This window comes from Monodelphis domestica, chromosome 3 (assembly GCF_027887165.1).
Source record: "Monodelphis domestica isolate mMonDom1 chromosome 3, mMonDom1.pri, whole genome shotgun sequence".
NCBI classification, from domain to species: Eukaryota; Metazoa; Chordata; class Mammalia; order Didelphimorphia; family Didelphidae; genus Monodelphis; species Monodelphis domestica.
The window spans coordinates 255,851,320-255,876,203 of NC_077229.1; the positions used below are offsets into that span (position 1 = coordinate 255,851,320).

The 24,884-nt window shown below is 37.3% G+C and overlaps 1 protein-coding gene across 3 annotated transcripts in view; it reads left to right on the forward strand.

The window, feature by feature from the left end:
• The first annotated feature begins 13,421 nt into the window (after positions 1 to 13,421).
• AFG3L2 (AFG3 like matrix AAA peptidase subunit 2) overlaps positions 13,422 to 24,884 on the forward strand; it is a 49,453-nt gene continuing 37,990 nt past the window's right edge. The window contains exons 1-4 of one of the 3 annotated variants that reach the window (XM_007487734.3): positions 13,422 to 13,513; positions 13,611 to 13,855; positions 21,266 to 21,365; positions 24,537 to 24,614. In XM_007487734.3, the coding sequence (XP_007487796.1) occupies positions 13,706 to 13,855; positions 21,266 to 21,365; positions 24,537 to 24,614 (328 nt within the window). In that variant the 5' untranslated portion in view covers positions 13,422 to 13,513; positions 13,611 to 13,705. Of the gene's footprint in view, positions 13,856 to 19,672; positions 19,692 to 21,265; positions 21,366 to 24,536; positions 24,615 to 24,884 lie in introns of those variants that run through there. The other 2 variants (XM_001371366.4, XM_056823624.1) reach the window with 2 other exon arrangements.

Genomic DNA, 24,884 nt, shown 5'->3' on the forward strand with positions numbered 1-24,884 from the left:
AGTTTCCTGAAGAAACTTGGGCTATTTAATAGAAGCTCCATTTACCTATTCTAATACCCCAAATATCTGTTTTCACCCATCCTCTATGCCTTTGCCCCACTATCAGAGAATAAGTGGTTCTTTTTCTTTTTCCACTAATCATCATTGAGCATTGCTTGATTGTAGCCTTCAAGAACTCCAACCCTTCGTTTATGTCAGGGAGCCCTTTGAAAATCCTCCTAAGGATGCTTTTAAATGCATAAAATAAAATATATAACATTACTAAATAATTTCAATGATATAAAAATAAAGATGTGACCCCCCCCCCCATGCTGACCCTGGAATTTATTCATTAGTCCATGATCCCCAGGTTAAGAACACAATTTAGGACATGCCTGTTTCTTCGTGCTTTACAAAATACAGTAATACAATATCTCTAATCTAGATTATAAACTCTTTAAAGGCAAGAACCCTATCCTACTCCTTAGAGAAGGAAGAAGATAGTCCACATAATTCCTGAGCAGTGTTACTTGAAACACAAAGCTGCCAGGGATTTCAGTTCATCCAAAACTGGAGTTGGTAAAGACTAAGACTAAGCAATGCCCACTGGATCAAATGGTGACTTCAAGACACAGTGAGTAGAAGCACTATTAGGTCTTCAGAGGCCCTGAGGGCAGGGGTTGCCCCTTCTTGCATAAGCCTTAGTTTTATGTTTTCACTCTGTATGCCTCTCTTCCTCACCTAGATTTTTTCTACCCCTTTATGTGTGTCTATACTATTAGCTGATCTTGAATAGAGATTTATTGGGAAGATGTTTTGTTGCTACTTTCTTACAATGTCATTTCAATAAATTCCTTTGCTTTGGGGTGTGTCCTTTGACTGATTCCTGAAGATAAACACATTGATGGGGGCTCTTGATATATGTAGTTTACAAATGTTGTCCCACAGAGTACTTTGATCTTGAGGTAGCCATCCTCCAAGGAACCTAATCTCTGATTTGGGAGTTAGGCAAATGGGGTTACATATAAATTATAACTAATATTATAATGAAATAGATTGTTAGATTCTAGCTCAGTAAAAGTCTCCATTAGTACCACTGACATTTCAAATCATGACTCAGAAAATGAAACAGAAGGATAGATTTGTATCCATTATTTTGTAAAATATTTTGTTAAACCAGTCTCATATCCACTGGCAACTTTTTGTTTATTTGTTTATTAAATGTAGGATTCCCCTCCCCCCCCCAGTACTGACAGTATACACCAATCAAATAATACAATACAAATGGTTTTGTTTCTCTTCAATGATATCTTGCAATGGATTTGGCAAACTCATAGTGAATACAGATAGGGATCTATGGGTATAAACTGATGAAATTCCCAAAAGTCACATTTTTGCAATATGATTACTATAATTTCCTTCTACATATATTTTTTATAGAAAACTAACAAAGAAATGGAAATACAGGTCTATGTTCCATATTAAGAGATCAGTTCTTCAAAGAGCAGAATAATTAAAACTGTAAAGCATTTAAAATTTATGTATTTTATTTTTATTTACCATTATTTATAGAGACCCTTTCCCTGTCCCTCTTTAGTCATCTCTTGAAATAAGAGGAAAAAAAATCAGAGCAGGGTAAAAGAGTTCAGCAAAACTACCCAACAGATTAACAAAAACTGACAGCATGTCAGCTTTGTACAGTATGGATAATATTCCATATCCACAATGCCCCAAGTTCCCAGAATTTTTCTTTTCTTTCTTCCTTTTTTTAAACCCTTCCTTTCTGTCCTAGTAATAACTCCAATACAGAAAGATAAGGCGAGGCAAATGGGTTAAGTGACTTGCGCAGGATCATACTTCTAAGACATATCTAAGGTCAAATTTGAACCTAGGTCCTCTCTATTCCAGGCTTGACTCACTATTCACTGTGCCACATAGCTACCCCTGCAGCACATTTTTCAATGGAGAAAAAAAAGGAAACAACTGAGGAAAAATTCCAGTTGACAGTTTTTTTAAAATGTGAAGTTATCTTGGCAACTAAGAATGATAAGGAAAATGTTATTTTATAGTTTATAATGGATACCTACACAATACTGGATAAACTATGAAATCAGCTAAAGTTTAAATATCTAACATCATATAAACTCAAGCTGGCTATTCATTTGTCTTGCTTATTGCTAAAAGGATTTGTCTTGCTGGCATGTGAAAGAAGGTAGCAAAGGCCTATATAATAAGTAATTATCTATATAGCAGTGTCAAGGGAAGGTGAATTTTGGTTAGAACTTACTCAGACATGCACATTTCTTCAGTTTATGCTTGATTTTTGTTCAAAGCTAAATCAGAAAACCCATGTTGACAAGTTTTCTTGTAAACTCAATTATTTTTTAAATTAAAAAAAAAATTTATTTTCAGTCTTAAAATTAATAGTAAATTTTGATTCCAAGGCAAAAGAGTAGTGAGGGTCACAGGGTCACAGATATAAGAAGTGTCTGAGGTCAAATTTGAATCCAGGACCTCCTGTCTCTAGGCTTGGTTCTCTCTCCATTAAGCTACCTAGCTGCCCCTAATTATTTTCATTATTGTATAGTGACAGGCACAGAGTAGGCATTTAATAGTTGACTGACTTGTATATTAGAGGTATCCAGTGAGCAAAAACCCTGCCTTTACCTAATTCCAAAGTGGCAGAGACAGCATTTTTCATCCAAGTAACTGACCCTCATCCAGATTATTTATAATAGAAATGTACTAGAGAGCAGTCTCTAAATTTGTTTTGAAGATTTGTACCAAAATGTTCATAGCTGCATTCTTTGTGGTGGCAAAAAATTGGAAAATGAGGGGATGCCCTGATTGGGGAATGGTTGAACAAACTGTGGTATCTGTTGGTGATGGAATACTATTGTGCTCAAAGGAACAATGAACTGGAGGAATTCCATGTGAACTGGAAAGACCTCCAGGAACTGAAGCAGAGTAAAAGGAGCAGAACCAGGAGAACCTTATACACAGAGACTGATACACTGTGGCACAACTAAATGTAATGGACTTCTCTATATGCAGTGATCCAGAACAATTCTGAGAGACTTATGAGAAAGAATGCTATCTATATCCAGAGAAAGAACTGTGGAAGTAGAAACACAGAAGAAAAACAACTGCTTGATTACATGGGTCAATGGGGATATGATTGAAGATAACAATCACCCTAGTACAAATATTAATAATATGGAAATTGTTCTTGATCATTGACACATGTAAAACCCAGCAGAACTGTGCATCACCTATGGGAGGGGGCTAGAATAAGGTGAGGGAAAGAACATGAATCATGTTACCATGGAAAAATATTCTAAATTAATTACTTAAATAAAATTTTCCAAAACTTGGGGGAGGGGGGATAAACAAATACATTTGCTTTGAAGATTTAATCTTTTTAGGGAGTTCAGAAGCTTTGAAGAACTCTCATAATACAGGCCATCCTTCAGTTGACAAATGGTCAAAGGATATGAACAAGCTATTTTCAGATGAAGAAATCAAAACCATCAATAATTATATGAAAAAATTTTCTAAGTCACTCTTGATTAGAGAAATGCAAATTAAAACAATGCTGAGGTATCACTTCACACTTATCAGATTGGCCAATATGGTAGTAAAGGAAAGTAGTAAATGTTGGAGAGGATGTGGCAAAATTGGGACACTAATGCATTGTTGGTGCATTGGAACTCCAACCATCCTGGAGGGCAATTTTGAATTATACCCAAAGGGCTATAAAACTATGTATACTCTTTGATCCAGTAATACCACTACTGGGACTGTGCTGGGGGCCATCAGTCCATGATGCCTTGACAGAGTCATGCATGGTAGCTGGGGAGATCACAGAGTGGTCCTTGGCAAGATGTGACTGCCCACTCTATCCCCTTGCATGACCTCTTTCATCAATGCCCCTTACCTATGAATTGACATGATTATTATTCCCCCCTAGTCTCAAAAGAAATAATGCAAGAACAAAACACGTGTACCCTTATTCCCCAAAACATCACCAAAAGGTCAGACCCTCAAACCCAATCCCAAAAGACTATCATGGGTTAACTTTTACTTAGGTACATAATTCACAGCAAAACCACAGCTACAGGCCAAACCCAAAACTTTCTCACACAAATCAGTCATAGAGGCCCAAGCGATAAGTACAAGTATATCAAGCTTCAGTATGCCTCAGTGACTCAGGAACTCCCTAGAAGCCACCAGTCTAAATTTGAATTGGGTTCCCAGACCCCTCAGCCCCTCTGGTATGATTGTTGAATTGTCTTCTAAGAATTGCTGATTAATTATTCCATTTTATTAAAAGCAGTATGTACTTTTCCTTGATTGTTTGTAAGCTCAAAACTTCTCACAGGGTAATGAGAAAATTAATCCACCTGTGAAGAAATCATTTATCTTGTGTGTAACCTTTATTCTGTCTGTAATCACAATACAAAAATATAGAATGTTAATCAAGTGATTTGTTAAAAGTTAATGTATCACTTTTCCAGTTATCTCTCTTTGATTTTGTATACCTGCATGCCAAGAATATGGATATAAAAATAAATCCCAAGCCTGGGAATGTCGGAGCAGCTGTCAGATGCAAAGCAATCCCATGGCTGTGTAAAAATAGACTCGAATCCAGGACTTCAATCCCCAGAAATCCTTGCTCCACTTCCCCAGAATGCCCTCTAATCTCACTGAATTCTCACCTGGGCCAAGAGCAAAATGGGGTATTTAAACCTGGTTGTGAATAGGCTTGGCCTCTGTTTTGGACTTCCGTTTTGGAGCAGCCATGTCTCTTTCATGATGTGAAGTTATCTTGTCTAGGCCCCTCTGGCCTAGGCATGTGCTTTCTTATTCTGTATTTTCTTTAATCCTTAACCTTTAATAAACCTCATAAAAATATAATACTCCTTGCAGAGAGAAACTAATTTCTACCTGCCTCAGTCTCCCCAAAATTTTAATCTTTACAGTTGTTATGATTAAGCTGTCTTCTGTTTGTTATTTTTGTTGACTGATTGTTCGCCACCAATCGGGATATCCTAGAGTCTCGGGCAAGGCTGGACTTTGCCTGTGACAGGACTGTATCCCAAAGAGATGATAAAAATGGGGAAAGGACCTACTTGTACAAAAAAAAAGCTCTTTTTTTGGTGGCAAAGAACTGGAAATTGCGATGTCCATCAATTGGTGAATGACTGAACAAATTGTGGTACATGTTGGTTATGGAATACTATGGTGCTATAAGAAATGATAAGCAAGATGATTTCAGAAAAAGCTGGAAAGATCTGCAGGAACTGATGTTGTGCAAAATAAGTAGAACTAGGAAAACATTATACATGGTAAATGCAATATTGGACAATGATTATCTGTGAAGACTTGGCTACACTCAACAATCCTGAGAGACTCATGACAGGGAATGCTATCTATTCTCAGTGAAAAAAACTGTTGGAGTCATTTTTCACATCAGTGTATTTATGGTTTTATTTTGGGGTTTTGGTTATGTATGACTTTGCTTTTACAACAATGACTAATATGGAAGTATGTTTTTCATGTCAATAAAAATAAAATGAAAAAAAAAAGAACTTTCATAGGTTGTAACTACTTTTATATGATACTGATTTCATTTCTTCAGCTCAGAAAGGACATCCCAAATGGGAATATATTTCTTTCATTTGTTCTTAAGCATACTAATAGAATTTGCTCTTATTATTAAAAACTTTTCCCCCACACTGTCAAAAAAGGCCCATTGGAATTTATTATTCAGGGTCCAAATGCCACCAGCATATGGATCTTTTATTATCATCATACACACAGCTGTTCTTTACTGAAATCAATAGTTACTTTCTCTAGCAAAATTAGGATTCTTGATGAACCTCAGATTGTCTAAGATGAAGTGGCAGGCACATTCCTGAAAAATAAAATAAATTTCAAGAAGCTCTTTTTTATCTTCCCTGATGTGTATTCTGGCATAATTCCTCTTCCACCCTGCACCCCACCCTTATTTCTCTATTTGCTCTCTCCAGTAAAGGATATCTTCTGCGTGTGTCATTGAGTCTCTTTGTTTTGTGATTCAGCCTGACACGTTTAAAATGGCTTCCTCCTAGCAATTTAGCAACTGATCTTCTTACAAATTCCATAGCCTTAAAATTGGGACACTATTGCATTGTTGGTGGAGTTGTGAACTGATCCAAAGGCAGTTTAGAGTTATGTCCGAAGGGCTTTAAAAGAATGCACACCTTTTGATCCAGCAATGCCACTACTGGGTTTGTACCCCAAAGAGATAATGAAAAATGTTTGTACAAAAACATTTATAGCCATGCTCTTTGTGGTGGCAAAAAAATTGGAAAACGAGGGTTTGTCCCTCGATTAGGGAATGGCTGAACAAATTGTGATATATGTTGTGCTATCAGGAATGATGAATTGCTTGATTTCTATATGAACTGGAAAGAACTGATTCAGAGTGAAATGAGAAGAACCAGGAGAATGCTGTACACAGTAACTGAAACATTGTGGCATGATCAAATATAATAGACTGCTACTACTAGCAATGAAATGATCAAGAACAATCCTGAGGGATTTATGAGAAAAAAATGTTATCCACAAAGAGAGAAAGAACTGTGGGAGTAGAAAAGCAAAATAAAAACATGATTCATCACTTGATTATGTGAGTATATGATTAGGGGCTTTGGTGTTAAGAGATTCCTCTATTACAAATATGAATGATATGGAAATAGGTTTTGAGTAATAATATATGTACAATCCAGTGAAATTACTTGTCAGCTCTAGGAGGCAGATAATCTGAATCATGTAACCATGGAAAAATATTCTTAAAAAATAAAGTAAAAAAAATTAATAGCCTTTTCTACAAAGCCTTCCTAGGTCTTGTGGAAGCAGGGAATATGAGTGTTTTGTAGGAGTTTTTCTCAGCTAAATGCAAACATAGCTGAGGGGCAGGGTAGATAGAACAAATATTTTATCTTCCTCTACTATTTAACTACCTGTGTGACTTTGAGGAAGTCACCACCTTTGTGGGCCATAGTTTCCTCATCTGTGGAATACTGCATTTAGAGTAGGTAGTGCAGTTGAGAGGAGACTGAGCCTGGAATTAGGAAATCTTAGTTCAAATCAAGTTTCAAAAGTCAAGGAGTCCATATGGCTTGAATTCAAAGCTGACCTCATATTTTTACCAACTATCATGTACATGCCATTTAATCTCTTTGCTTCAGTTTCCTCATCTATAAGATGGGGATATTGTTTAAAAGCTGCAGAGAGGTCAAGAACAATGATTGTTCTCTCTCTCTGAACCTCACATATAGTTCCTTGATTTCCCAGAGTTGTTGTGAAGATCCAACAAGATAGTAATTATAAAACTCTTAGCCCAGTATCTGGCACATAATAAGTGTTATATAAATGTTAGCTATGATTATTAATAGTTGAGGCAGACTTTTTTTTAGCTTTAAAACTACAATATTGTGATCATTGATGGCCTAAGGCCATTCACACTTTGTCATCTAGACTCTCTACAATCAGTGACCTGTATATGAGTGCCTAGAAGATTTTAGAGGCTCAGTGGGTGACCTGGATTATAGTTTAGTCTGGGGCTGAGGCTTAGATGGTATGGTGGGTAATGAGCAGCTCCTCATCACTGGAGGTCTTCAGGCAGAGGTTGAATTAGAAGGGCTTCCTTTTCAGGCATGAATTAGGTTAAATATCAGTGGTATCGTAGGTAGTGAAATGGTTCTTTGTGTTTTTTTTAATTTTTTAATATTTCATTTTATTTAATTAATTTAGAATATTTTTCTATGGTTACAAGATTCATGTTCTTTCCCTCCCCTTTCTCCATCCCCCTCCCATAGCTGATGCCCAGAGAATTGGCTCTTTGATGGGTGGTTCTGAGTTTAGATCCTGATTCTGACATAATACCTAGTATTTATATAGGTCTTTATATTTCTAAGGCACTCTTATCTCATTTGATCCTCACTACAATCTTGTGAGGCAAGTATTATTATTCCCATTTTTCAGATGAGGAAACAGAAAGAAATTAAGAGACTATCCTAGGGTCATACAGCTAAGAAGCATATGGAGCAGGGGGAAATTCAGATCTTCCTACTTCCAAGTCCCTTACCATTATATACAATGCCACTTAGTAGCCAATAATGATAGCTAGCATTTACATAACACTTTTAGATCTGAAAAATGCACTATAAATATCATCTCATATTATCCTCCCAACCACACCGGATCATACAGCCTAAAAGACTTTGGTCTTTCACCTACTGATCATTTCACCCACCTGTTCCTCAGGTTTCTCATCTGTAAAATAATGAGGTTCCTTTCAGTTCTAGATCTATGATCCTATGACCAAGTTCTCTGGTGACCAATCAGACACTACCTTTCTCCTGGGGTTACTTTTCTTGATATTCCAGTAATTCCATTTGGGGATCATCTAGGAGGTAAACTGGTGATTTTAAAATATCAAGTAGTTAAAAGAGAAAAGGAATGTGCTTTGGTCCTCTCTCTAATCCATTTCTCTCTCTTTTTTTTTTAAGAATTGTAAACAGCATTTTAAAATTCAAGAACAGATTAGCAACATTAAGTATGAGTTCAATTGCTCATACAAAAGACAGTAAAAGGTAGGCTCACAGGGAGACCAGGGGGAAGAAAGGAGTATTCCTACTACAGAGATAGGAAGATCAGATCTGCTTCTGAGATAGGGGTTGATTCTGAATTCTGAAATGCATAAGAGGAAGTCAGGGAATTGTGTGTGAGGCTCAGAGAGATCTAGTTTTAGTTTTTAGTTTTTAGTTTTCATTCTTGACCTCTCAGCAGACTTTATTACTACTGACTCTCTTCTTGCTTCTCTCTTCTCTCTAGGTTTTTGGGATATCATTCTCTCCTGGGTCTCCTGCTTTTGGGATTTCTCCTCAGTCCCTTTGATTGGACCCTCATCCTGATCACACTCTCTAATTGTAGGTGTCCTAATTGTAGAGCTCTCTCCTGGGCCCTCTTCTCTATTCCTTATACTTTACTTTGTGATCTCTGGAGCTTCCATGGATTTAATTACCATCTCAATGCTGACAATTCTCAAAACTACCTATCCTACCCTAACCTTTCATCTCCAAGTGCCTTTTAGACATCTAAAATGGGATATCCAATAGACATCTTAAATTCTACAAGTCCAAAATGGAAATTATCTTTCTTCCTTAACCCTTCCCTTTCCCTACCCCATCCCCCAACTTCTCTATTACAATAGAGGAAATACTATCTTACCACACCTTCAGGCTAGAAACCCAGGTGTCATCCTGGACTCTTCTCTATCTCTCATCCTCCATATCCACTCTGTTGTCAAAGATTATTGATTCCATCTTTGCAACATCTCTTAAATATACCCCCTTCTCTCCTCTGATACTGCCACCCTTCTAGTATAGTCCCTCATCTAGTCAAGCCTTGATTACAGTAATAGCCTGCTGGTGGATCTGCCTGCCTCAAGTCTCTCCTTACTCCAATCCATCCTCCATTCAGTCACCAAAATGATTTCCCTTAAAGTGCAGGTCCAAGGCTGGCATACTCCCCTCCCAATAAACTCCTGTTTGGCATTCAAAGTACTTTGTAACCTATCCTCTTCACCTTTAGCTATGACTTGATCCACAATTAACAGGATCTGATCCAGATAAGGCTGAAATGCTATATAGTTCTGGTTTAAGTCCTTCATTTTCTACTGTTTTCTAAAACAGCTTTCATTTCCAGATGCTCCAGGCTGTTCAGTTTATTCATATTTTCCCAAAATTTGTCTTCACTAGTAGCTATCTGATCACCTCTTCAGTAAGTGGCCATTTTGTTTTTGAAAATTTTATTTAGTCAGTTTAGAACATTATCCCTTGGTTACAAGAATCATTTTTTCCCTCCCTCCCTTCCCTGCACCCCTTACCATAGCCAACAAGCAATTCCACTGGGTTTTACATGTGTCCTTGATCAGAACCTATTTCCATGTTGTTGATGTTTGCACTAGGATGATCATTTAGACTCTACATCCCCAATCATATCCCCTCGACCCATGTATTCAAGCAGTTGTTTTTCTTCTGTGTTTTTACTCCCACAGTATTTCCTCTGAATGGCAGATCATGTTCTTTCTCATATATCCCTCTGAGTTGTTCAGGATCACTGCATTGCCACTAATGGAGAAGTCCATTACATCCAAATGTACCACAGTGTATCAGTCTGTGTACAATGCTCTCCTGGTTCTGTTCCTTTCACTCTACTTCAGTTCTTGGAGGTCTTTCCAGTTCACATGGAATTCCTCCAGTTCATTGTTTCTTTGAGCACAATAGTATTCCATCAGTAAGCAGTCATTTTGGAGAATATACTCTGGCATAACTCAGTGATGTCATTCTCTGGAGGCTCTGTGACTCCTCAGCTATATCTACTGTGTCATCATCTCCACCCAGACCTATATCTTTATAGGTTCAATAACCCCAATCTCTAAATTCCTATAAACAAATGCCACTGCCATTTCATGGGCAATATTCCTAATACAACATTGATCCTTTACTCAGAAAAAAATTTTCATTGACTTTCCATTGTTAGCTGAATAAAGAATGAACTCCTGATCCTGGTGTAATACCTCTTCCTACTCAGATTGGGAAATGCCCAGAAAGATAATACTGTGACATGCTGTGTATATGTAAAGGATGTGAGTCCTGATGGCTGAGAGAATGCTGAGCATCGATGCAATGCACCTGTAAACGTGAATGAAGACTGGAGATGTTCAGAAGACTTTCAGAGAAGTATCATGAGAGAAAAATACAAACTTTTGAATGACTAATAGGTGTCCTTAGAATCAGAGAAGTGAGGAACTGGACTCTAACTTGTCCTTGATTTCTAGTCATTACCCTCTCCCATCTCTTTGCCTTTCTCCTCCTATTCACCAGGCATACATGGCTTCCTCCCTCAAACATCACTTTCTCTACCCATTAAAATTCTTCCTTTGACTAAAGAGCCAACTTGGGTTTTCTATGAATCTTTCTTTGATCTACAAGCTGATAGTGCTTCCTCCTTCCTCAAATTCCTCTTATGTTGCCTAGGCCATTGCTTTGCATTGATCATATTCTCCGTTGAATCATAGTAATTTCTGTACATTTTTCACTCCTATTAGATTATAAGTACCTTAAAGACAAATTCTATGTTTTCTTTTCTTTTCTTAAAATTCGATTTTATTTTCAGCTTCAAATTCTGTCCCTCTTATCTCCCCTTCCCCAACCATTGAGAAGAAAATCAAAACCCATTACAAATAGTCAAGTAAAAAAAATTCTCACATTAGTCAATTTCTATGCTTTATCTGGCCTTATATTCTCAGTGCCTAGCACAAGGGCTTCATCAGCCTTAGTTAAATTAAATTGATTTCTATATAATTGTCATATATATGTAATCAAAACTAGTGTCCCTGTTAGAAATCATTTTTCATTCAATGAATATTAATGAGGTTGTCAATGTGGAATCTAGAAGTCCCCAAACTTGTAGTTTAGAGGGATTTGGTGATCCCCAATTTATTTAGTTTGGAGGTAGAAACCTCTGGTTTGACCTTGTCACAAGAATTTCCTCCCGGGTAATTCCTACTTCACTGATCTCAGACTAACAATAGACTTTAAGATGTTAAGTATCTCTTTTGTCCCAATGGTTTCTCCCCGTAGGTTAAAGTCCTTTATCTAAGTGGCCCTGCCCTGGGCTGGGTCTTTCCCTTTTGTGTCCATTGTAAAGCATTTTCCCCTTACAGTTATTCTGTCTGGAACTCCTCATTTTCCTTTCTAATAATTGTAAATTCTATCAACTGTTCCTCTCATCCTCTGCCCCCCATGTTTCACCTAGAAAGGTATTTAAGTTCCCCAACTTTAATGGCTCCCTGGAAAAGCATAATTGGCTTTCCCAGGGGTCAGTGTCCTGAGTCATCTATTTGTATTGTTTGCCTGGCTCATTCTCTTGGTGAAATATAACTTTTATCAAGTTTATAGTTGTGTCAAGGCCTACTCTTGCATTGAACCCCTTTCCCTTAATTAAAGAAATGATTTTGACTATTTAAAAGTTCTGTGTTTTTTCCCAGTCAACAGGGTATAGGGTCTTCTTGGGGGAAAAAATCTATAAACTTGATAAAAGTTATATTTCACCAAGAGAATGGGCCAGGCAAACCATACAAATAGATCAGATTGAAATTATCCTCTTGACTGAGAAATTTAAAGCCTCCGGTATAATGGAGTGTGTTAGGGTTTCTTTACATATGAATGAAGGCACTCCTGAGAGGCAATCTGCACTTGTGTCCACCTCTATGTTATGCAAATAACAATTTCAAAAACCACACTGGGACAACCACTCACAAAGTGCTTATTGGCACTTGGAGGTAATCTTTCCTAGATGGTCTTTAATATGAGAGAGAGGGAGAGAGAAAGGGAAGGAGAAAGATGGAGGGAGGGAGAGAGGAGAAAGATGGAGAGGAAAGATGGAGAGAGGGAAAGAGAATTACTGACACCCAGTGGACAAAAACATGTAACACCAAAATAAATAGATCTGTACCAGGGTCCACTCTGTACAGTTTAGCGATCCTTTCTTAAGGTATTGAGATATTTAGCATTTATGTACTTATGTACAATTAAGAACTACACCATGATATCGTGGTGTGGTGTCTCCACTGGTGCAGTGCACAGCTCCTCCACATCTTATCCAGTGGCACTCAGTTCTACATATTCAATGAATCCTTCATACAGGACCCATCCAATACACTAGAACAATGGTTCTCATCCTAGGTGTGGGGGAATATTACAAAGCTTTTGTAAGGGCTCCACAAGTACAAAATAAACAAATATATTTTTGTAGCCTGAACAATGTCTTGCACCTGTGTAAATGATTCTTTTCCAAACAAATATAGGTATTATTGTGGTGTATAAAAACAGAAATGTACTTTACTCTTAGAAGCCTTTCATCATCATTAAACATTTTCTCATTTACTTTCCAAATTTTTAAATTTTTAAAGCCACTTTATGTGGGTATTCAATTTCTTTTTTTTAGTGTTTGCATAATTTCGGGGCTGGCTTTGGCTCCTCCCACCAAAATCCAAAGGATGGAGATCGCAGGCGGTGCATACGAAGACAGCCAAAAGTAAGGAGTCCCCGAGGTTAGGTCATTAGCATACCACGTGTGTTCCAAAACTATCAGTGATTCGGCCTGAGGAAAGGGGAAAGGTAATGCTGCTTATCCAGAATATGCACCTATCGAAAATCTGACAGTGCAATAAACCTCAATAAGTTTTGCGTGATGCCGTAAGACGCACTTGGGCCGGGTGGAGCAAAAGGAAGGTAGGAGTGATCTGAAATTATGCTCTACGTGAAGACGTAAGCCGCACCGCGGACCGGGTTGAACAGAGGGAGGTAGGCGTGGCTTGGCGTAATGCCTTACGTGATGACGTATGAGCAGGGCCGGGGGCGGAGTTGTGCTTTACGCGATGACGCAATGCACTGGGGGCGGAGTTGAGTCAAGGGAGGTAGGTGTGATCTGGGAATAGTGAAACCGTACCTTGTCTGTGCGCGCGAGACCCTGGTGAAGGACGTAGGCCGTAAAGTGTTTGTTTATTCTTCTAGGCTGATTCTCGGAGCCGCTGACCAGCTAACAGGTAGCCAGGCGCGGGGTCCCAGTGACCCACGGCGCCTGCGCCGGCCCGGACCCCACGGCGGCCATGGCGCACCGCTACCTGCTGCTCTCCGGCCGGGGGTGCTGCTGGTCCCGTGGCTTCCCTCTGCTCCCGCGGCAGCATCCACCCTCCCTGCTCCTCCTTTCTGGAGGTGGTCGTGGCCGGAGTCGCGGCGAGGGGGCCTGTCTTCGGACGGTGAGTCCCTGGGTGCCCTGGCCCCTCCCGCTGCCGTCCAGCTTCTCCTCTTAGCTTGGGACCCGGATCCTCCACCCTCAAGGGTCGAGAACGGAGGCGACGGCGTCGTCAAGGTCACCCGTAATTTTCTCCCCGCTTCAATCCGACCACTCCAGCCCCGTCCCGGTCTCCTAGGCCGTACGTTCTTCGTCGTTCCCTCCATCCCTGTGCCTTTTCCTCTTCCCCGTCCTGGCACCAGGACTGTGGAGTGAAAACGACCTTAGAGGCGGGGTCCAGCCCCTCCCCCTCCCCGCCACCTACGGATGAGAAAACAGGGCTAGGAGGGCCCTCATCGTTAACCATTTAGTCTGTAGGGAGAAAGGTGCCCCAAATTTGGGTTCTAAGAGAGCCAGTGTGGACCGCTGAAATCTCCCAAAAGGAGAGCAGTGTAGGTGACCAGGAAAGAAAGTTGTGTTGAGGAAGCCCTTTTTTTCCCTTCCTGTCATTCATAGCCTTGGCCCCATTCATTTCCTAAGTGGTAGGAGCCCATTGAATTATAGACCTAATAGCTTGTAAGTGACCTCAGTGGGTAGAGTCTTGAACTTGGAGTCAAGGGGTAATCCCTGCTGTGTGACCTGGAGTAAATCACTTATATTTGGGAGGACCTCAGTTTCTTTACATTCCAGGGCCTACAAGGTTAAGTGACTTGTCCAAGGCCACCTAGCCATTAGCTCTCCTGTTCATTAGCTCTCCTGAGTTTGAGAGAGTTCTCATTGTTGTATACTTTAGTTTTGTCCACTTGTTATCCGTTAAAAAGCATATAACGGGGGGCAGCTGGGTAGCTCAGTGGATTGAGAGCTAGCCCTAGAGACGGGAGGTCCTAGGTTCAAATCTGGCCTCAGACACTTCCCAGCTGTGTGACCCTGGGCAAGTCACTTGACCCCCATTGCCTAGCCCTTACCACTCTTCGGCCTTGGAGCCAATACACAGCATTGACTGACTCCAAGACGGAAGGTAAGGGTTTAAAAAAAAAAAGCATATAACCTCATTTGTAAAGAACAAGTCTTCCTATAAAAAGATCCTTCATGAGAAAATTCACTTAGTTTTCTTTCAGTGAAGATAGATGAGACTTTGTATAAATGTACATTTTTGCAATGTTTTTATGTAGTTATAGGCAAAGTGAAAAGGCAGATTAAAGCTAATGCATATGTGTTCTTTTTGCTTGGTATGGGTCAGACATGCACTTTAGGTAAGTCAGAAAGGGGCAGTGAATCAGTGTTACTATCTTTTATTTAGTTAGTGGAACTAAAAGCTTTCCTAGTCTCTAGTTCATCCTTTAAGTTCTGCTTATCTCTCCTTTTTTTTCCTACTTAAAAACCTCCTTATTTCTACCCCTTTTCGAATTTTTTATTTCCATCTTAATTTGCTCTAATTGCTGTCCTTGTGAATATTGAAAATCTCTGACTGTCAGTAAGAAAGACCGTGTAGTGTTGTGGCATTTAAAAGAGTGTGAGCCATAAACTCTAATATTTAAAGTGGTTGAAGGCTATAAATTGTAGTGAGTAAAAATAGTTGAAGACTTAAATTGTAGTAGATATAAGAGTGGATGAGTAAATTTGTGACTGCAGAAAATATGTTTTCACTACAGTGTCTTGTTTTAAAATCAAATATAAGGTGGTCGCCAGGGAAAGATTCCCAATTATTAATATACCCAAGTCAACTGGGTTTTATAGAGATTTAAATTAATTAATACAATGAGTAATTTAAGAAAGAGAGAAAGAGAAAAAGGAAATAAATGAGAAAAGAATAGGTCGGCCCAGGTAGCCCTGGCCAACCCAGGCCTAAGTCCTAAAAGAAAAGATCAGTCAGTCCTTTATCACTCACCACAAGATCTGTCCAAGCAAGGGTTCTAGTGACACCAGGCCAGCTCCATCTCAGCTGACTTCACCAGCTCAATCCTCAATCTGAATGTTCCAGAATGAGTCCTTTGAGCTCCTATCTGAGCTCCTATTTAAAGGGCAATTTCTCCTATGTCACCTCCCCTAAGTCCTTACATCTACCAATCACAGTAGACATTTTCCAAAGGACAGCCCATTCTTAGTCCACACCTAAGGTGTGGATTTTTGAGTAATTCACACCAGGAAAGCTCTGCCTAAGTTTCCCAGTTCTTTGTTCCTTGTAAATTCACAAATTGCCTGACCTTTATAGGTACTTATCAACCTTTTGTATTAGTCTTAAAAATAGGCATGGCTTAAGTATGGGTTTAAGTATTTTTCATTGTTCAGCAAGGAGTTTTCTCCCCTAAAGCAGTCTTAAGTAAGGTGGAGTAGAGGTCTTCACATTTCTGATCTAAGTAGAGATCTCACTGTCCAAATGGGGAGTGGTCCCAATAGGGAATTGTCCCAATGGAGAATTCCCCAATGGGGAATTTTTTAACATTCACAAGTCTGAGAAATTTCAAGATTCACAGTGTCATTAAAGTCTATTTAATCTTCATAAAAGTGATCTCCTTTCTTGGTATCAGGAGTGTGAATCTTGACGAGTTTCCCTCATACTTTAGCTCCAGAGCCTTCTGGTAAAGAACTAAGATGTCAAAATGGTATTTCTAAAGCATAGGTCTAACTGTATCTCTTGACTGTTCAGTAAACTCCAATAGTTTCCTATCACCTCTAGGATCAAATGAAAAAATCTGCTTGGCATTTTGAGCCTCTTACACAACCTGTCACCTTTCTACTCCTGTATGCATCACTCTCATGAATTCTGTGGTCTCACTCTTAGGTAAAACTGGTTTTCCTGCTGTTCCTCACACATGACATTACAATTCCCATTGCCATGCCTTTATTCAGCCTTGTCTTCCATGCATTCCCTCCTGACCCTTACCTCTTAGAATCAATAACTTAAAAAAAAGACTTCATAGAGGAGGCTATAACTGATTTTTTTCCTTGAAGGATGGCTGGAATTTGGATAAGATGGACAAGACAACAGAATTTTTGTCCCATAGTGTTATTACAAAGAAAGAAAATGGATTAAGACATATTTGGAAGATAATCAGATCAGCACATTTTGAATGGATGCTTCCTGTCAGGGAACAGAAAGAATTTTTGTACAGTCATAAAAGCCCTTAAATCCCATGCATTATCCCATTATATTATCTTTTAGTTAGTGGGAATCTGTTAAAGGCTTTTGAACCAGGGAGTGACATAACCAACATAGAATTTGAGAAAATTAAATTAAGATGATGGTGATTTGGAAGTTTGGAACAGTGAATTGGAGGCAGGGAAAGGCCATTTCAATAAACTAAGTATTAGGTGGTAGCCTCTTGAACTGTGGCAGTGGGAATGGAAAGGAAGGGATAGATTTGGGAGACACAAAGAATAAACAAGATTTGGTGACTGATCTGAATATGGAGAATTTAAGGCAAGAGAAGGACCAACTATAACTTCAAAGTTTTGAGCCTAGGTGACTTGAGTATCATTTAAATAGTACTATGATAAACACCTCTGACCTCTAGAAACTAATATCTAAAATGTACAGCATAAATGCCATATTGGGTCATACCAAAAGTCCATCAAACTTAATAACCTTACTTTTCCAAGTGCACCAAGCAGTGTTTTGTGGGAAATTATGAGTGGTTTCCACATCACCTTAAAAGATTGATTATATCACTAAATTTCACTTTCTTTCCATCCTAAACTGATATGGACAAAATTTGCATTAAGATATCCAAACCCTCTTGAATATTTTCATATTTTCAGCTTGTCTAGAATGAGTAAAAAGGTAATGACTTTGCCCACATTATGTAAAAGTAGTATTTTTTGTTTGTTTTTAAATTTCATTGTATGATCTCTAGTTCTAGTATTTAGTATTTGCTAAGAAGGCTACATTCTCCACAACTGTAACTTTATTGCCCTACACATTTTTTATCACAATTCTTGTCTTAACTAATGATCTAATCTGGGGTCCAAAATTTTTAGTCTGCCGATATAGAAATCTCTTCTTAAATATGTGGTTGCCTTTAACTGTAGTACGTAGTCTTTTTTGCTGATCAAAAAGTCAACAGTAAAACAACATCAATAAATGACATACTTCCCTAAGTTAACTGTACTTTTTTAAGTACCTCCACAGCTTCATGCAGAGGCTTGGTAAATTGGCCTACGTTTCAGCAAAACTACAAATGGCAAACAGCATATCTTATTTGATCATTATAGATGGTCCAGTTGTACCATGACCACAGCATATTATAATAGCATCAGTTTACAAGGGACATACTCTATGATGTAGTACCAGCACAAACCTTCATTTTACAAAGGAGGAAACTGAACTTGAGAGATAATGTAACTTGTCCAAAATCACCCACCTTGTACATGTTTGAGCTCACATTGAACCCAGGTCTTGACTCCAATTCCAGTGCTCTTTCTCCTGCTTCATGTTAATGACTATTAAGTGAATCTAATAAAGAAATCAAATGGAAGGCATAAGTTTTTGTATTCCCTTCATAGTTTGCATTAGAAAGGTATAAAAAATATTGGTTAGTGGTACTAATAGCTAGAATTGCCTCTTAGAAATTAATAAATATTCTTGTATAGAGAATAATTTTATAAATCTTTGTGGGATGTAATATCAAACAAGGGTTTGCAGACTTTCAGTCCAGAAAACAAAAATTATTAATAATGATTAAAGTTAACTTCCTCAATATTTTTAATTGAATTGGTTATGAAAAAGTTTTAGAAACTACATTCTGATTTACTATGGATGTATGACTCTTAAAGACTAAACTTTCTTGGGCTCCGAGGGATTGCCATGAAATTATAAATGTCAGTGTATTAGTTCCTGATATAGAAAGAATTTTGTCTTTACATCAACCTAGTGAAATACTTAAGTAGCTCCTCTAGTGCATTTAAAATAAGTTTTAAGTTATATACTCTTCAGTGTTTTGGATTTTGTATTACAGTAAGTACAATTTAATGATACATGCCATTAAGTTTTTTTTAAATTACCACAACTAGTTATTGTCATAGTTACAATATATCTGATGGTAAATGTAGCTAGTTATTGTTGTTGCTTGTTTTTCAGTTGGGTCAGACCCTGTGATCCCATTTGGGGATTTTTTGGGCAAAGATACTGGAATGGCTTGCCATTTCCTTCTCCAGCTCATTTTCCAGATGAAGAACTGAGGCAAACAGGGTTAAGTGACTTGCTCAAGTTCACACAGGTAGTAAGGGTCTGAGGCCAGTTTTCAACTCAAGAAGATGAGACTTCTTGACTAAGGGCTCAGTGCTCTTATCTATTTGCAACCTCACTTCCCTTTTGTTACTGCTATTGGATTATAACTCCACATTGAATTTATTCAACTACTTTTTAGTGAGGTTAATGTATATATTTACATTTTAGGCCTTACCAGTGAATCAGCATTTGGTGTATAGAGTATGTCTTCTCAGAGTAGTTAATCAAATAGAAAAATTAAGTTATTAGAAACACTAGTAAATAGTGATATATAGAACACTAAATAATAGTAATACTATATTGTTTGAATTCTGAACTACTCTTTACTTAAAGAAGATGATTTCTATTTTTTTTTCTAGTCCTAGAAAATCACGTTACTCCCATCTTACAAAAACAATAATGGTGCAATAAAATATGATTTAACTTATGGTTTCAGAGAATACTGGGAACACTGATAAAGAGTGAACAGAACTAGAAGAATTTTTACAATGATAATATAAAGAAAAACAATTTTGTAAGACTTTAGAACTTCGATCAATGCAATGAGTCCAGAGAACTGAAGATGAAATCTGATGCCCACCTCCTGCCAAAAGAGCATTTATTCTTCACTTGGCAGGAGTAGTGGGCATAAAAGGTAAAAATACTTATAAAATAAAGGAACTAATTAAGAATAACATATACTCATCCATTGCTGGCAGAATTACAACATATAAAATCTTTTTTGGAGAACAATTTGACAATATACAAAAAAGATTTTTAAAATGCCCTTTTTTACTGTATGTTATTACATTAGTGCACCACATATTAAAAATTCACCTATAATTTCTCCTTTTTTTGCAGTTTTTTTTAAAAACAGACTTTTTTTTAAAGTTCATTTTATGTGTTCCAAGATTTTCATATTGGCATTATATGTAAAAAGAAGTAACCCAAACTGAGAACAACTGAATGCAGTTAAAACTTAACAAATATGAAAAATACAAAGGAATCTGGAAATCTTTGTGGAATAATTAAAAATGAAAAAAAAAAGTAGAACCAGAAGATTATAATACATACTTATGACCATTTAAGGGGAAGAATGAATAAAAGTGAATGGACTAAGAATCCTGAATAGGACTTAGCAGGAGTGAATGAATAATTGTCAGGATGCTTTATGCATTGAAATAAATAAAAATGTAATTAGTTACTAAGTAAGTTTAGTTGTATTAATGTTAAGCTTTTAATAAAAAATTTTATTTTTATTTTTTAAATTTTATTTGGTCAATATCAAACATTATTCTTTGGTTACAAAAATCATATTCTATTCCTCCCTCCCCTCCCCCACTTCTCCTATAGCCGGCGCGCAATTCCATTGGGTTTAATAAGAAATTTTAAAACAACAACAATAACTAACATTTATATAGCTTTTTTAAGGTTTTCAAAGTGCTTTACATATGTCATCTCATTTGATCCTCATAGCAATTCTGGTAGATGCTATTATTATTACATATTTTACAGATAAGGAAACTGAGGCTGAAGGAGATGATTTGCCCAAGGTCATAGCTAGTCAGTTTCTGAGGTAGGATTTGAACCCGGTTCCATCACTATCTGCTGTACCACCTGTCTCCTATACCATCTTACATTTGTATAACAGTTTACAAAATGTTTTTCATGTGCATTATGCCATTTGATGCTCATAGTTTTACTTTGAGGGCAGGTATTGTCTCTATTTTATGAATAAGAAAACAGATTAGAGAAGTTTAGACTTGCTAAAATTGATATGTACCCCGTAAATGAAAGATCTGGAACTAGGGCCCTAGTTATTGAAGAAGCCCTTTTCATTCTAAAAAGTTGTATCTTTTTGACTGCTCTGTTAATCATTCTCTTCTAGTCTTTACTCACTGTGAGAAGAGAAATCATAGATTTTGAGCTGGAAGAAACCTCAGAGGGTATTAAACCAATATCTTTATGTTAGAGATAAGGACACTTTAATCCAGAGGTTTAAATGACTTGTCCCAGGTAGTACAGCCAATGAGCATTTGAGGCCAAATTGAAACTTCAATTTTCTTGCTTCCAAGCCACTTTATCTTATTATTGCATCTCATTTAATTAGCTTGATGATACTAGAAAATAAGTGTCCTTTTATCTATTTGTTTTCTTTATCTTGATTGGCAATATTGGAGAAAATGTATGTGGCATCATTTTCATGCATTATTATATTTCCTATTTCAGCTCTATCGATTTGCTACCACTCAGGTGACTCCCTGTAGAGGTTCTCTCTTGACAAATGTGATTGCTGTCTATAGAAGATTCTGTTCTCGACCTCCAAAAGGTAAACCCTTATGCATCATCACTGAGGTACTACACTATTGTCCTTGTCCTTATTTTTTTTTAGGGCTATATTAGTAAGTCTTAATGAGCCACCAGAAGGACAAATAATGTAGCAGGTATTTAGAAAAAGAAGAGGAAAAAAATGCAGCAAAATTAACTGACTGACATAAAGATTAAAATTGATATACAAAAACTAAATATTATATTTTATAAAGTTTTATTATTAATCACTAAAGCAAAGAACTGCCTGAATTCAGCCTGGTTGCAGGTCAAAGAGGGTGTGGAAGGAGCATACATCCATTTAAATACCAATAATATGATCTGGACAACTGGGAACTTAGGAGAGATTATAGGGAATTTTGGGGAATACTAAGGACTTCTGGGGAATGAATTCAAAGGTTCAAAATCACCATTTATACATCGATCAGAAAAGTCTGATATTAGGGGGCAGCTGGGTGGCTCAGTGGATTGAGAGTCAGGCCTAGAGACGGGAGGTTCTAGGTTCAAATCTGGCCTCAGACACTTCCCAGCTGTGTGACCCTGGGCAAGCCACTTAAACCCCATTGCCTAACCCTTACCACTCTTCTGCCTTGGAGCCAATATACACTATTGACTCCATGACGGAAGGTAAGGGTTTAAAAAAGAAAAGAAAAGAAAAGTCTGATATTATATATAAAATCCCATACCCCCTGGTTCCCCACCTCTGCAGAGAAACAGAATGTCAGTCAGTGAATAAACATTTATTAAACACTTTCTATATACCAGACTCTGCTACGTGCTTGTGATTCAAAGAAAGACAAAAAACAATTCCCACCTTCAAGGAGTTCACTTTCTGATGTGGAAAATATAATGGAAATGACTACATATATATAAGATATAGAAAGAGTGGATAGAAGGTAATTTGAAAAGAGAAGGTGTTAGCAACAGATGTGTCTCTAACCATTTTGCAGAAGATAGAACTTGAGTTGAATGTTGGAGTAAACTAGGGAAACTGAGAAGTGGAGAAGATGGGGCAGAACATTCCAGACTTGGAGAATAGCCAGTGCAAAGTCACAGAGATGGATCAGTTCATGGTTCCACCAATTGTGTATTAGTGCCCCCATTTTTCGACATCCCCTCCAACATTCTGATAGGTGTGAGATATCTGAGTTTTTTTGATTTACATTTCCCTAATCAATAATGACTTAGAGTGTTTTTTTCATAGTTATATAGCTTTGATTTCTTTATCAAAAAACTTTCTGCTCATGTCTTCTCACCATTTGCTAATTGAGGAATCGCATATTCTTATATATATTTGACAAAGTCCTTTATATATTCTAGATATGAAGCCTCTATCTAAGAAACTATGTATAAAAATCTTCCCCATATTTACTGCTTTTCTATATTAGTTTTATTTGTATAAGAATTTTTCAATTTAATGTATTCAAAATTCCCATTTTACATCTCACTGCTTTCTGTCTCTTGTTTATTCCCTAAATTGTTCTCCTGTCCATAAATCTGATAAGTAATATGTCTTTGTTCTAATTTGCTTATGATATCTCTTTTAATGCCTAAATCATGTATCCACTTTGAACTTATCTTGGTAAATGGTATAAGATATTGGTCTATATGGGGGGAGAGAAGAAAGGGAGGGAGTTAGTTACTTAAATGTAACAAGCAATTTTTTGTTAAAAGTCACAGAAATGGGAAATATGAGTGTCTTGTTAGAAGAATTTCAAGTAGACAAGCATTGCTGGATTATAGTATGTAGAGGGGAGAAGACTAGAAGGGTAGGAAGGGGCCAGGCTACAAAAATCTTTAAATGCCAAAAAGAAGGGTTTATATTTGATCCTAAAGTTCATAGAGACCTACTGGAAACTCAGAAAGCCAGGAGATGGGCGACTCAGAAGTTTTCACATTAGAAAAATTACTTTGGTCGCTGAGTGAAGGTTGCATTGGAGTGGGGAGGGATTTGAGGCATTGGCACCAGGTAGCAGACAATTACAGTAGTCCAGGTGATTGGTAATGAAGTCTTTAAGAGTCTTCTCCTATATTTTCTTTGGGACCAAGATTGGTTATTATAATTTCATGGCATTCAGGTTTAATTGTTTGGTGATTGATCATTCCATTTTCATTTTTTGTAGTCATAATGGAGCCTACCTTCTTACTATATAATAATTCATCTTTTCATCTCCCTTTTTTTTTTTTTAAATACCCTTACCTTCCGTCTTGGAGTCAATACTGTGTATTGGCTCCAAGGCAGAAGAGTGGTAAGGGCTAGGCAATGGGGGTCACTTGGTGACTTGCCCAGGGTCACACAACTAGGAAGTGTCTGAGGCCAGATTTGAACCTAGGACCTCCCATCTCTAGGCCTGACTCTCAATCCACTGAGCCACCCAGCTGCCCCCATCTCCCTTTTTTTTATCATGTTTTTTTTTTTTGGATAATGTGTACTCTTCCAGAACTATTTTCCCATTATTGGTCTCTTCTCACCAAGTCTCAGTGATATGTCTGAGGTAAAATTTGCCTCTTTGCATTATCTGGAGTTTTTCCTTATTGTTAGCCATATTTTGTTCATTTGTGTTTATTCATCTTAGGGCTTAGGTTTTATTTTCAGCTTCTTTTTTGTACTGTCTCTGTGAACTTCTCTGTCTCAACTGCTTTTTTTCTTCCTACATTGTAGTTACTTTATTGCCTTACTGTTCATTACATAAGCAGAAATCTTATCCCTTTTTTGAACCTTAATTTTTGCCAATATTGCTAAATAAAACCCTTTTTTATTATTTTTTATTTTCCTCATGAATCTCAGTTTAACCTATTTTTAGTTCAAATGTAGTCCCTGACACTTATTGGCTTTGTGACTGACCAAGTCACTTGATCTTCCTTGCCTCAATTTTCTCATTTGTAAAATAACAGCATTCACCTTTCAGAGTTCTTGTGAGGATCCAGTGAAATCATATGTGTAAAACATACATGATATATATGTGTATATATGTATGTGTATATGTGTATACATATATACACATATAAAGGCAAACTTTAAAGCACTATGCAAATGCTAGCTATATTTTGAATTTGACATATACAATTTTACAGTTACTAAAGATTGCTTGTATTTGAGTTCATGAAGTACTGCATGCTAGTAGATAATAAAACAATTCAGCTTGAGTTTTCCTTTCTCTTTTTGTAACAGGATTTGAAAAGTACTTTCCAAATGGAAAGAACAAAAAGAAAGCAAATGAATCTAAAGAGCCTGTGGAAGAAACAAAAGGTGCTTTTTTAATGATTATATTCAAATGAATATTTTACTTATTTACTATTGTATTAGAGGTGTTGTCAAACTTGGGAAGACATGAACAATATGGCAGGCATAAGTGGGGGTAGAGAGAAGGTCTATATCATTGGAGATAATGAGAATAAAGATCTGTTTGAAAATCTGATTCCTATAAAACTCTGTAGTGTGTGTCAATGGACCATTTATAAAAAGTTACTAATGGCCAATTTGCAAAACTTATATGTAAGGATATTTAAATCATTTTGG